The sequence below is a fragment of the Anopheles ziemanni genome, chromosome 2 (genome assembly GCF_943734765.1).
Source record: "Anopheles ziemanni chromosome 2, idAnoZiCoDA_A2_x.2, whole genome shotgun sequence".
In the NCBI taxonomy this organism is placed as follows: Eukaryota; Metazoa; Arthropoda; class Insecta; order Diptera; family Culicidae; genus Anopheles; species Anopheles ziemanni.
The window spans coordinates 65,266,808-65,279,839 of record NC_080705.1 but is presented as its reverse complement, the minus strand read 5'-3'; the positions used below and the strand labels follow the sequence as shown (position 1 = coordinate 65,279,839).

The 13,032-nt window shown below is 46.2% G+C and overlaps 3 protein-coding genes across 3 annotated transcripts; 2 read left to right on the top strand and 1 right to left on the bottom strand.

The window, feature by feature from the left end:
- Positions 1–3,386: 3,386 nt before the first annotated feature.
- Positions 3,387–7,269, bottom strand: LOC131282038 (leucine-rich repeat, immunoglobulin-like domain and transmembrane domain-containing protein 3). The gene is made up of 6 exons (XM_058311420.1): positions 7,196–7,269; positions 6,999–7,124; positions 6,711–6,876; positions 4,675–6,607; positions 4,496–4,589; positions 3,387–3,756 (listed from the first exon to the last, which is right to left on the bottom strand). Exons 1-6 carry the CDS (start codon positions 7,267–7,269, stop codon positions 3,387–3,389), a joined length of 2,763 nt encoding a protein of 920 aa, XP_058167403.1.
- Positions 7,270–8,941: 1,672 nt separating this feature from the next.
- LOC131281703 (troponin C, isoallergen Bla g 6.0101-like) lies at positions 8,942–9,689 on the top strand. Its single transcript, XM_058311051.1, has 4 exons — positions 8,942–8,978; positions 9,064–9,330; positions 9,402–9,533; positions 9,652–9,689. Exons 1-4 carry the CDS (start codon positions 8,942–8,944, stop codon positions 9,687–9,689), a joined length of 474 nt encoding a protein of 157 aa, XP_058167034.1.
- Positions 9,690–12,299: 2,610 nt separating this feature from the next.
- On the top strand, positions 12,300–13,032 carry LOC131281084 (troponin C, isoallergen Bla g 6.0101-like). The gene is made up of 4 exons (XM_058310338.1): positions 12,300–12,336; positions 12,416–12,682; positions 12,772–12,903; positions 13,004–13,032. Exons 1-4 carry the CDS (start codon positions 12,300–12,302, stop codon positions 13,030–13,032), a joined length of 465 nt encoding a protein of 154 aa, XP_058166321.1.

The window sequence follows — 13,032 nt, the reverse complement described above, 5'->3', positions numbered from 1 at the left end:
TGTGCTGGAGGTGATAGGTGCTCGTGGTTATCAGCGAAAAGCGTCTAGTGTGGCCGGAAAACGACGGCTATCCTGGTTCTGCGGATCTCGCTAGAATGAAACGTGACCTCACGGCGCTGCGACCAACTGCTACCGATGCGATGTCGATGTCTCGTATAGTTATATACGCCGATCAGGGCAGGCGGGAATTTTCCACAAAACGGGGGGCAGTGCGGAAAAGAAGAAAACCTCGCACGCGCACCCATCGTATAGTGATTTGTTTAATCTCGGTCTAGGGTCGGGGCGTTTATTTTTATTCTTCTCCCGATAATAATCATCCGACCCTGGGGGTGGTTTCTCGGCCTACTTTCTCTACGCAAAGGCCCCCTCCCTGGGGTGGGTGGCCCAGAAAGAGATGGAGCGAGCCGTTTCCATCTTCGCCCCGGGACGACAATAAGTGCGGTAGCGTGTGCTGCACACACTCACGCACGCTCGCTCGCTCACTTGGATGCTGCGATACAGACGTTACTCCCTCGCAACCAATTAGTAAACGGCTGTGGTTCCTGCGATTTTGTGATCTACTATACATTCCATTCCCGGTTGCCGGGAAAACCCGTTTTTGGTTGCCGACACCTTTTCCCTGGCAACCGCAGGAAAACGGTTGCGTTCAGGTGGAACCTGAATGTGCAACAATGTGTACAATGTATCACACAATACTAATTACAAACATTAAAAACGTAATTGACTTCTTCGTGTTGGTTTTCCCGGAGATCAAGGTTGAATTCAAATTCAAAATTTTTTTTTGATAATAAAAGTATTTCTAAGGTTTAGCATAAATTTGGGTAGAATTTAAGTGTTTCATTTTAAATGTCTATTGAATAATGGAATTTTATAAATTACAATCTTAAGGATGATCGTTATCTGGTTCCCCTCCTTCTGAATAAAGATTCTTCCCTTTGGGGGTTTTCGGTTCGTCAATTTGTTGCCTCGAAGGTGGGGGAGTAGAAAACCGCATCCGCATCCGCGACCGTGGCGTTTCCACGGAGTCTGAGGGGTTTTCCTCCCGGGAGGGCAACTCGTGCTTGTGCTACGGGCATATAAAACCAAACGTTACCGCTGCTTCGGAAGCCGTCCTACGCGTGTGTGTTGGTGCACGTGGTTACATTCACGGTCCTTCTACCTCCCTTGAGCACGACCACCATCTTAGGCTGAGATCGAGTCATTCTGAAAATTTTCCTACCGCTTGCCGTTTATAATCCGTAATGCTTCTCACTCGAATTATAGTAACAACCGCTCGGCGTAACGCGCACGTAAGCGGTAGTATCGCATTTTGCTGCCCTTTCGCACCGCCGCGTAATGGAAGAGTAGGCCTTCCCGCTCACACGAATAGACTATTTTCTTCTCGGTGTACAAAGTGTTATACTACCCACGAGGAACTAAAATAATGGAGCCGTTTCCTAGTCAGTTTTGATTGTTTCGTCATGTTTGAAAAATAACCCTCACATGTTTGCTTTCGTCTCACGGACAGCCATTACAGGACCATTAACTAGGAATTATCCCATCATTGTCATATTTATAGAGGTATATTAAATTAAAAATACTCACCTTTGACCACAACGAACTAGATGGCGCGGTATTCCGTATGAAACCAAAACAATTTTTCTCCACCATTAACTGCCATAAACATAATAATGTTCATTAACCATTGGTGGTCGGAAGCATTGTTTCATTGCAAACAAGAGTATGAATTGCAGCTGTTCAAAATGTACTAAAAGCATAAATGAAAAAAAGAGCATTCCCGTTGCACCCGATTGAATTACTCCACATGAAACATCTATAACACCAGCAATCGATACTAAATAAAAACGCATCAAATATGTTTGCGCTTCTGCTCGGAAACCAACCCGGCGAAGCGTACGCAAAATCCATATCGTTTCATATCCGGTCAATTAAAATGCAGCGCACTTGTTGCGCACTCGACACTTTGAATGTGTGCAGTTTGCGGAATGCAATTGCATCGTTCGGTGATATTTGCTATTTCCCATTCAATTCCTGCCCCAACTCATTGACAGTATAATGAAGCGAGGCTTTCTACCGAGTAGGTAATTGTTAAACAATAGATAAATTCATTGGAAAAGATGGATGAAGCTGATGGAAACTAATTTATGCGCGTTAGCATAGTGGAAAAGTGTTTTGAATTTATTGACTGCCAATGTTTTTGTTTACAAAAAAGAATACTTCAACTTAATAAGCATCATAAGTACAGCTTATTAATTATATTCGTTTCATCGCCATATTTAATCACGAGCAAGTGAACCAATTGCTGGAAACGCTCTCCGTTACTCGTTGCCCGTACGGCGATTCCAACCGATTTTTGCTATTTAAACCGACAACAGCTATGTCGTAAAGCGGCATTCATGTACCATCACTACCACTAGGCTCTGTTGCTTCCGATTGCCCCGAAACGCCAACGCGTGTCTCGCCCCGTCAACGGTTCGCTTTGAAGCTGGCGCGTTGCATGTTCGTCGTAGGGCCATTCCGTTGGGTGTGTCCGGTGGAGGCGCCCGTCTGCGACTCCTCGCGACTAAAAATAGTAGCCAAATCCCTTCCTTCCCCCCTCCCGTGCGACACGGCTGAACCTTTTGTTTGACCTGCTGGCTGCCGCGATGTTGGATTTGACATTATAACCGGTTAGAAAATCGGCCTGCGGACCTGACGAAAAACGTGACGCTAGACCATTGGTTCACCGGTTTGCAATCGATTGAAGAGAAGCAGAGAGTGTGTATTTTGGCGTTGGTTCGTGCAAGGGTTGTTTGGTTTTGTGTTTACTTTTTCCTTTTCCAAGGGGTAAAGGGAAAACCGATCCGCGGTTCTCTCTCTCTCTAGATGCCGCCATTACTGTCGCTGTTAGAAGAAGCTCCCTTCCGACGGCCACGGTCAACCGGTGGATGCCTAAACCACTATAATTTGTGTGCGAGTGTGTTCGAGAGGCGCACCGTACATCGGATTACCGCCTTTCCCGACTGACTCATCACCGTTTCGTTGGCCCCCGGGGAATCTGTTTTCTTCATTTTCCGGTGTTCTTTGCCCACGCAAAAGTGTCTAAGTGTTGAAGGAAGAAGCGCCTTCGCCGGAAAATTCGAACACGGCTGCGAGAAGGGATCAGTGGATGATGGAAACGTTTTGGCAGCTCGCCCGAGGAAAACTGCTCCACCTTCCCTCCTCGTGGTAACTTTCTTGTGCTGTTTCGGTGGTATGTATTTCTAATCATTTATTCATTCGAACCGATTCGAAGCTGCTGTGGTGCACATACGGTACTTATACTAGCGACATGCGAGGTGTGATGCTCATGCAAGTGTGGGTCACAATTTTCCCAAGTGGCGGGGCATGATATCGGGGAGAGGATCTCAGTGCAGCATTCCACCACCACCACCGCCGTAGCTCGCCCGGTGCCGATTGCTGCGGAGGGACTGATGCAGCGTACTGCTGCCGGCCGTCCGTCCATTGTAGCTCGTTGTAGCGCCCGGCTCGTCGTAGATTTCCTGCTGCTGGTGAAAGTTTATTTTGATCTCCGACTTCTGCTTCTTGAGCCGCTTGCTCGGGTGCGGTGGCAGCGGCGGGGGCGGTGGCTCGTTCGGGTAGAACTCGAGCGAAGGTCGCGCGCGGTTTTCCATCTTCCAGGAGATGTACTGGAACTGGGTCGCCGGGACGACGGCCGAGACGTAACTTCGGCCACTCTCGATGCTCGTATCGGACACGCTGCGCTTGATGTTGGGCCTGGTTGGATGGTGCGCAGCGGATGGCCGGCAAAATAGAACGGAAGCCGGTTAGAGAAAGTAACGAAGGAACGAAAGGAAAGGTATCATGGATGGCTAAAATTAAATTTCATCAAATTGGATGAAGTGCAGAAAATCCATTTGCGAATAGTTTTCAGCCTCAAGGACGTTTCCGATTGGAGGCAGATTGAAAAGTTCTTAGAATGGAGTAACAGTCTTTAGTATAAATTGGAATTAATTCTCCTTTACTAATTGCTATTAACGAAGAGAAAGATTTTACCAAAAAGTACCAAATATTTATATTTAGAAATAACGCTTCTAACGGTTGATCAGTTCGGACAATAATACTGAAAAGTAAGTCTCAACTATCGGGTCTTGAAAACTGAATATATGAAAGATTGTAAGCTTGAAAAACTGTGTCAACTGTAAAAGGGCTAAATATGTAGAACAATGAGCTGCCTTTTCTAATCAATTGTCTCTTATCGATTTAGTAGCTTTATTCTATTTGATCTCAAATAAAATGATTTGAACTATCCTATTTCTTCTTGGTACGGTTTCTAAATTGAATATATTCAAGTAATGATAAACAAAAACAAGGAACTATTTAATGAAAAAATTGACAGAACGGTTATCGATTTCATGTTGGTATTTTAATTCTGCTATCAACAAATAATCATGAAACATCATTGTCAAAATATAGAAAAAAAAAGTTATTTGAGCGGAAAAAGAAATTAACAAACCTCTCAGGTGTAACCGGTTTCTTCGGGGGCATCGGTGACATGTACGTGTTCTTGATGGTGTTGTTCTCTAGCGGCAGCACGGACGTTTTGGAATCTGTAACGAAGGAAAGCCCTTGGTGGGATGGTTCGTTTTTAAATACACCGAGAACACCTTGCCCCAGCCTTCACCCCGCACTTACGATTGGTTTGGTAGAGGGCCAAACTTTTGAAGAAACAGTACGTCACCAGCACCCCGGTCAGCAGCGCGACCAAGATGGACGAGATGATAATGCTGATCATCATGATCTTCTGGTCCTCCACCAGCCAGGCCCGCTGCCCGTACACCGGGAGCAAGCGGTACGGCAGGCAGTTGAACGGGGACACCATCGTCTCGTGCAGGCTAAACGCGCAGAAGATGTAATTCTTGTCCGGCACGAGATTGCTGACGCGCATCTTCTGGCTACCGAGCGTCTGGCAGTGCGCACTGCTCTCGACGTTGGTGGAGAACACCGTCGACAGGGTGGAGGTGTCGGTGAACCACAGGACCGCACCGTACGTCGTCTTGTCGAAGAAGATCTCGACCGCACCCTCCTGCGCCTCGGAGATGGTGAACAGCTTCGAGCGGGTCGCCACGTTGAGCGCGATCGTACCGGCACCGACCAAGCGTGCCGAGTCGGCCTTCTCGGTGGTTATCTCCGAGATCAGTGGATTGGCCGTACTTTCGCACTGCAACTCGACGACATTCGGCTGGATGGTCGGGAGGGTTTGGGGCGTTGTTTCCGAGCTGGAAAACTCCGTCGTCGCGGAGTCTGTCGGTGATTCCGTCGAAGATTCCGCCGATGTTTCCGTCGTTTGTTCTTCCGTCGAGGGTGAACTTGAAGTTGTTTCCTCTGGTGTGATCCAATCTGACACTGTTGTATAGGGAGTCGTGGTCGTTTCTTCAGTGGAAGTTGTTCCGGTTTCTTCTGTCGTAGTATCAACACTCATGGTGGTTGTTTCCTGCGAGGTAGTGTCTGGCGTTTGGGTTGTTATTTCCAAAGTCGTTTCAGTGGAGACCATTGAGGATGAAGTTGTCGTGTAATCAGTTGGCTCATGCTTGCTTGTACGTTCTTCTGAGGTAATCTCCTCGGTGGTGGAATCATAGTTCGACGTTGTTTCACCATCTGTCGTGCTTGGCTCGCTTTCTGTAGTGTCCTCAGCAGGTGTCGATTCCGTAGTCATCTGCTCGCTTGTTGTGGTGAACGATGGTTCTGTCGTGCTCTGTGTCAACGATGGCTCCGTCGTATCAGATGACACAGTCGATGACTCAGTGGTAATCGAGGGCGCAACAGATGGTGTCGGTGTAGCACAAAGTGGAACATCGCTAATCAACAAACCGCTAAACTCGACCGGGCTGTCACACATCGGTTGATCCAACACGAAGCTGGTGGTGGTCAAAAGCTTCTGCAAATAGGCCAACTCACATCCGCACACCCATGGATTGTCTTTTAAGTACACCTTCCCGCCCATCAGCTGGAGGCTATCGAACGTCCCTTCCTCGATGACACTCAGCTCATTCCCGTTCAAGTATATCTGTTTGACGGTGTTGGCAATGTTCTCAAAAACGGTTCCACCGAGCGAAGTTATGTGCGAGCTACGCAAGTACAAGCTGGCCATTGCCGGTAGCTTCGCGAACGTGTTCTGCTGCAACTGATCCTCGAATCGGTTGTACTCCAGCGAGAGTATCTCGAGCCGATCGAGGGTCACTGAGCCGGTTAGATTTTTCGGGCTAATCCCGTCCAGGCTGCTCTCGACGGTTAGCCGCGTGAGGGAGTACTTCATCGGGCTCAACACGTACGGATCGATCTTCCGCAGGGGCAGATTCCGCAGGTTCAGCTCTTTCAAGCTTTGCAACCCCAGAAACACCGTCGTCGGGAGGTACTCGATTTTGAGTGACTGCAGCGTTAACACGGTCGTACCGAAGAACCATCCCACGTCGAAGGTTTCCGGCTCGATGGCAACGACGTTGGAGTTCATCATCTGTAGCGACCCCACGTCGAGGTCAAGGTCCAACTGTAACCAGTTTGGCTTTAGTACACTATCCTCTATGTACAGCGATACCACGTTCAGATTAAACGATGCACAAGAGTTGGTCTGATGGTGATAAATGGGAAAATGGAAGTCTTTTCTGGAAATTCTCTGCATTGTAATCCTTCACGAACCTTCGACTACCAACAAACACACCATGTCCACTTACCTTGGCCAGCTCGTACACTTCGACCGATATATTAATCACATCTATATCGGTGCACTCAATAGCACACTCGGAAGTAAGCTTACACTTTCCAACTTCCTCGTCCATCCTGGCCCCGAGCAGTGGATAAACTTTGCCAGGCATTTCGGTCGAAGCCGTTACGCTACCACTAAACGCAGGAAAAACAAGGGAAAAGGGGAAAATAGTTTCAATTTGCGGTTGAAGCCAGCGCCAGAAACTTCCGAACAATTAACTATCCTTCCAGACCAAGCCGAGCGCTTCGATACCTACTCGTTGTCGACGTGCTTGAAAATGTCCGCCAACACCAGGCACATCATCACGGAGAAGCAAGTCACGCAGAACAGAACCGCCAGGCAGCCGTTTCGATTCCGTTTCCAATCGAGCGATGGATAGCAGCTGATGAGAGGACAAAATGAAATCAACTCCAGTGAGCGGAGGTGAAAAATTAAACAAATCTAATTTGCTACCTCTTCCCGGGACTGCTGCGTTGCTGCTGCTGCTGCGGCCGATTGCTGCTGGTGATCGTGAGCCTCCCCTTCATCCCGAGCATAGTTCCCGCGTTGCACAATTTCCTGTCGCTGCTGAAATGCAACTTCAGAACGAGCTGCGTCCATTCCAGGCGCTTCACTTCCGGGCGCCAAATTATCACTGCCATCGCCTGCTGGCTCGTTAACACTCACAACACACCCGCTATCGAGGTGTCCATAGTTACGGTGGTGGAAAATGGCAATGAAGCTGACGGGTCGGGGCCGGAGGGTGGAAAACGGGGGCTAATCGAATCAGACGAACTTGCATTGCAATCATGTTGGCAAATAGCCCTGTCGCGGCACACGGGTGAAAATACGGCCAACGATTCGCTATCGGAATGCCGTGTAACCCGTTCACCACCCCACTGTTCAGCCGTCTGATAACGCACTCGTTGCATCCTCCAACCCGACGGCGGGGTAGGTGTCTGTTTTGATATCGTAGCCGATATGACGATTCCTGTAGGTAAATACAAGCTATCGGGGCGGTTGGTATCCGCTGGAATTATCTTCGCGTGCGCTACGGTTGAGCGGCAAAGGTGAATCGGTCTGGACGGGCAGGAATTTCCCTTTGAGTATGTGTAATTTTCCCGCCGCGCGCCGACTCCCGATGGCAAGGGTGGGTAAGTGAACGCAATTTTCCGCCCGTTTACAGGACGATGTGGCCGATAGCACTGGTGATACGGAAATTATCATTATAGGGCCATTTTGTTTAACACGCTCTCTTCAACTGCGTCAATTCGTCACGAAGTAATTGGATACGGTGTAGGGTGAAATAGCAAAACGATCAATAAATGACTTATTTTCTCAGTGGGGCCGCATATCCGGTATGAAAATGTAAAACGATACTTTTAAAAACAACGAGCCGAACCCGGAATGCGAATCGGTTTGAAATGTGCTGTAAATTGCATAACAAAAGGCGCAAGCTTTGAACCGGTTTAAGTTAGTGTTCGAAGTCGATAGTAATTGGATTCAATTGAATGTTTGTTGCTATTAAACAAATAGGGAAAGGGTTTTATTTGTTGTATAAGACAGCAATATCAGATTAAAATAATATTTAAAAGATGTCACAAAATCAGGTTACATGAATAACAATAATAAAGCATAACAGATATGATTATAAACTATTTAAAATCGCTATTCAATCAGCTTGAATTGAAAATTAAAAATTAATTAATTACAGACATTAATAGATCGTATCACGGTAATCTGATGAGAGTGACGTGATAAGTACAGTCAACGAAGGCGCGTGCCACGAGCAAACGTTCAAAGGGTAAATGGCAGTATGTGACACGCATTCCTGTATCGAGTGCTGCTCGCCTTCCTCGTCTCGGCACACTTATGCGGCGAGCGACGACAATGGGCATGATGTCCCTACTGTTTGCTGCACTTACCCGAAACCCGAGACAAACAGTCAAAGTGCATGCTATTTTGCAGTGCAACGACTATGGCGATTGATCAACTGCATAGCCGGGTGGTCGGTTTGATCAATCAAGAAAAAATTAAAATAGAGCGCAACCCATAAGCTCGCAACCGATTGTAATCATTTCGGGTTCGGCCAGGTGGGATAGCACATCAACAAAAAGGGCTTGAGGCTGCCACTTTCACGGTCAGTTCTGCAGCAGTGATTCCTGTGATTGTACTACTGAGATCCTATTGGAGCAGCGTGAAACTTAACTCCCAAGCAATATGGAGGGCAAAGAATTGAGCAAGGATCAGCTTAAGAGTATGTCTATTAATCCTTTTTGAAATATTTCCGTGAGCAACGAGGAACACAGCGTACTATTTTAATATTTTCCCGATACTTTTAGTCTTGAAGGATGCGTTCACGGCGTTCGATATCGAGAAGAAGGGAAGCATCTCGGTGGAGGTGATTGGAACGATCCTGGAACTGCTAGACTACAGCATGTCCGAGGAAGAGCTGAAGGAAGTGATGGAGGAGTACGATGTGGATGAGTCGGGTGAGATTGATTTTGAGGAGTTCATCGATCTGGCCTCGAACTACGTGGAACCGGAGGAGGACTACGACGTACTGCGGGCGGAACTCCGTGAAGTTTTCATGATGTACGACAAAGATGGTAAGATCCAGGAAATCCCTTTGGTTGTGGCTTCAAAGTTTGACTACATGCTGAAATTTTGCACCCTGCAGGTAAGGGCTTCATCCCGGTCGAAACTTTCAAGCAAATCCTGCGTGAACTCGATGGAGCTGTCCCGGAGAACGAGCTAGACGATATCATTGATGAGATTGATGCGGACAGTTCGAAAACGGTTGACTTTGAGGGTAAATATTGGCCATGAGATGAGAGTGGCAACACATTCACTACATTCAATAAAGCAGTGATTGTCCTGGCAAAAAGGGAATTCATTATGTTTCTCATCTTTTCTCCCTTTCGTTGCAGAGTTCATGGAAGTTATGACAGGTGAAGAAGCCTCATAAAACACAACCCGTTGACGGACGGATACGGAAAAATGGTAATTATGGTAGCAGATCTGATACAGAGCGTCCACAACGTCGCAGCAGTGCCATCCTGTGCCGTTGCAAATTGTTGTGCGCTCCTGTTGCATCTGTCTCTGCCATAACGTAGCCTTTCCCCCCACCCGTTTCATCGTTTCACCATCGTGTTCGTGCAGAGTATTGTGTCATTTGCATTTCATGTGTCTACCGTCTGGCTGGTGTGTCCAATGTCCTTCGAAGCTCTCGTGTACGTCCTTTGTAAGCCAGTGTCTGTGTTGCCACTTGCCATGTTACATGCCACAACCCGTCGTGTGCGTTGTACGGTCTATTTTGCATGCGCTTGTTATACGAATCCGTGCACATGATACGAGCTTGTCCACTTTCATGTGCCACGTTGAAATTGTTGATGCGCTGAGGGCACCCTTGAGAATTCTCTTTTTCCAGCAGGAACTAATTAAAAGCATCGACCAGTTACTTGCCAGTTGGTTACTTTAGGCAACCCGCAAAAGGACGGTTGACAGTCGGGACGGGAAGTCACAATCATCCGTCATGAAGGATCCGGTTGAATTTGCGGTTTACGGCGAAGGCTCATTGTTCACTCATGCATCGTTTTGCAACAAATGGTTACAGAAATCGTTCGATTCCTTTACAGGTCCAAAGGACGAGTAATGATGTTGATGGACATTCACATAATGGTATGGACCATTCTACGAACGGAACCGTACCGTAACCTTGGGTGAGAAGATGGATTTATTTTTGCGGTAATCAAACGTCTATCTCGTCTTGTCAACTATGGAAAACGATTGCTTACAACACCACATACACGCACACACTTACACGCACAAATACTGACAAGCACACGTACACTGTTTAGTGCATTTAAGTGCAAATGCATCTTAACACTAAGTAACACAGTACTCTTAACAGAAACATTGTTTTTATTCTTTTATAACCATTCCGACAGGAAGGCAATCGATTAATAAAAAAATGAAATGTTACAAAAACATGAACTTGAGTCTATTTTCTTAACCAGTCGAGTATCAGTTAGATTGAGAAAATATAGCTAAACTAGCTAAACTGATAATGTGCGAAATAAATTTATCAAGGACTAAGTAGAGTTTGTCAAAAAGTAAATCGAGCCAAGGAAAACGCGCTACTGTGGTATCTCTAAGCTGGAAACTAAATTTTTAGTAGTTTTAGTTACTATTAACGATAAAATCATGAACATTTCAGACCTGTGTTACTTTTCGTTTTACAATGGAAATTGAACGGCCAGAAATGACCCCGCACAAAGAACAGGAGCACCGGTGGACAGATTGACAAGGCCTGGAATCCATACAAAAAAAAAACCTTTCCTTAGCTCATTTTAATTTTTGACATACTTTAATTCAAATAACTCTTTGATATTACTCGTTCCAGGGTCATGTGGATTGATTTTGCTTGCCTTATTATGAATTCTTGTACTTAGTAATAGTTGATATAGAATAATTTTACTTACGACTTTTAATCATCCTTTTAAAATTAAAAATAGAAACCACAGATGCGATTGATTTTTAGTGTTGGCATATTGCCAAAAACGAAATAGAAAACAAAATGTGATCATCGCTAGTGTTCGGCCGTTTGCATACCCAAAGGCGCTTTTTTCTCATAGGAGAAGGATGAGTGAAATTCAAGGATACAGTTGGTCCCCGCAGTATGCTATACTCGATATACACGAATTCGCAATACGCAATTTTTTACAACTGACAGCTCATAGCGTTGCTTGAGCTCTGATTAGTAAATTTTACTTTGTTTTGGTAGGATGAAGTTTTTAATATGCACTTTTTAACAGAGATATAATGATACAATAAAATAAATTGATCACTTATAAGTGATTTGGATAGAAGATATGTTAAATAAGCGGTCCCCTCTTAGTGTCAACTCTTCAATATGAGGTATAAACGATATGGCAGGGGAAATCCGCAATACGCGAAAATTCGATATACGCTATTGCGTTCGGTCCCAAACATTCGCGTACTGCGGGGACCAACTGTACTGTGTTTTAAGTAGTGTTTTAAGAAAACCCTTTATCGTGGACTGTAGTTTCATTTTGAATTCTAAGAATCATCTTCTGCATTGCGTACTCATTTTGTTTGTGCTGCGTAAGATAGCGTACACGTTTGTCCCAGGAGAAAACTTCGAGCAACGTTCGAATAACTTTATTCGGTACGCATTTTATCGCAGACTGCAGTGCGCCCATCTTCTAACTAACTGTTCGCGGATTAAAGTCGATACTACAATGTGACACAAAAGATGCATCAACCGCTTAGATTCGCGAATGCGAACTATTTTCACCTCGGGCACAATCGATTGAAGAAGAGACACGTAGCACACCGGACAAAGTAGCAAATCGAATCAAACTGCTAGATAGCGCCGAAAATAGAGCACAACCCATAAGTTTTTGATGGCAATCGATTGTAATGGCGGCAGGATCAATTGGTTAACAAAAAGGACCCGATGTCTCAACGGTCACGGTCAGTTGTGCGATAGAACCGGGAGACTGTGCGGTTAGATTCCTTTTTGATTGGCGATCAACGTACTAGCGAAATCAAAATGAACAAAACCGAGCTGAGCAAGGATCAAACCAAGAGTAAGTTTATCGATCTTCTGTTTCGGGGAAACCGTGCCAGAATGTTAACGTTCCATCCCGGTGTGTCTCTCACGAGCAGTCCTGAGGGAAGCGTTCACGGCGTTCGACATCGAGAAGAAGGGATGCATCTCGATGGAGGTCGTCGGCACCATTCTGGATTTGCTCGGCTACAGCATGTCCGACGATGAGCTGAAGGAAATCATCGAAGAGTACGACATCGACGAATCGGGCCAGATCGAATGGGAGGAGTTTATCGAGCTGGCCTCGAACTACGTCGAACCGGAAGAGGACTACGATGCGCTGCGGGCGGAACTACGTGAAGTTTTCATGATGTACGACAAAGCCGGTAAGAGAACCGTAATTTATGGTTAGACAACTTGAATCAGTTTCAAAACTATTCACCAACTTTTGCACACGTGCGTCTCGCTCCACAAGGCACGGGATTTATCCCGCTGGAGGTGTTCAAGCAGATCCTGCGCGAGCTGGACGGTGCGGTCCCGGAGAACGAGCTCGACGATATCATAGATGAGATTGATGCGGACGGTTCCGGAACGGTTGACTTTGAGGGTAAATATTGGACGAACGGTGACATCGTGACTTCCTGCGGTAGAACACTTCCCTTTGCAGTGGAAATAATTGGCGCTCCTTTTTCACATTCCCATTGCAGAGTTCATGGAGGTTATGACGGGTGAATAA

Bases quoted from the DNA above. Each gene is read 5' to 3' on its own strand.
- LOC131281084 (XM_058310338.1), top strand. From the start codon at position 12,300: ATGAACAAAACCGAGCTGAGCAAGGATCAAACCAAGA. The intron at 12,683-12,771 runs GTAAGAGAACCG...TCGCTCCACAAG, and splicing joins CATGATGTACGACAAAGCCG to GCACGGGATTTATCCCGCTG. The intron at 12,904-13,003 runs GTAAATATTGGA...TTCCCATTGCAG, and splicing joins CGGAACGGTTGACTTTGAGG to AGTTCATGGAGGTTATGACG.
- LOC131282038 (XM_058311420.1), bottom strand. From the start codon at position 7,269: ATGAAGGGGAGGCTCACGATCACCAGCAGCAATCGGCCGCAGCAGCAG. The intron at 6,877-6,998 runs GTAGGTATCGAA...TCCTGCGTTTAG, and splicing joins TTCAAGCACGTCGACAACGA to TGGTAGCGTAACGGCTTCGA. The intron at 4,590-4,674 runs GTAAGTGCGGGG...CCTTCGTTACAG, and splicing joins GGCCCTCTACCAAACCAATC to ATTCCAAAACGTCCGTGCTG.
- LOC131281703 (XM_058311051.1), top strand. From the start codon at position 8,942: ATGGAGGGCAAAGAATTGAGCAAGGATCAGCTTAAGA. The intron at 9,331-9,401 runs GTAAGATCCAGG...TGCACCCTGCAG, and splicing joins CATGATGTACGACAAAGATG to GTAAGGGCTTCATCCCGGTC. The intron at 9,534-9,651 runs GTAAATATTGGC...CTTTCGTTGCAG, and splicing joins GAAAACGGTTGACTTTGAGG to AGTTCATGGAAGTTATGACA.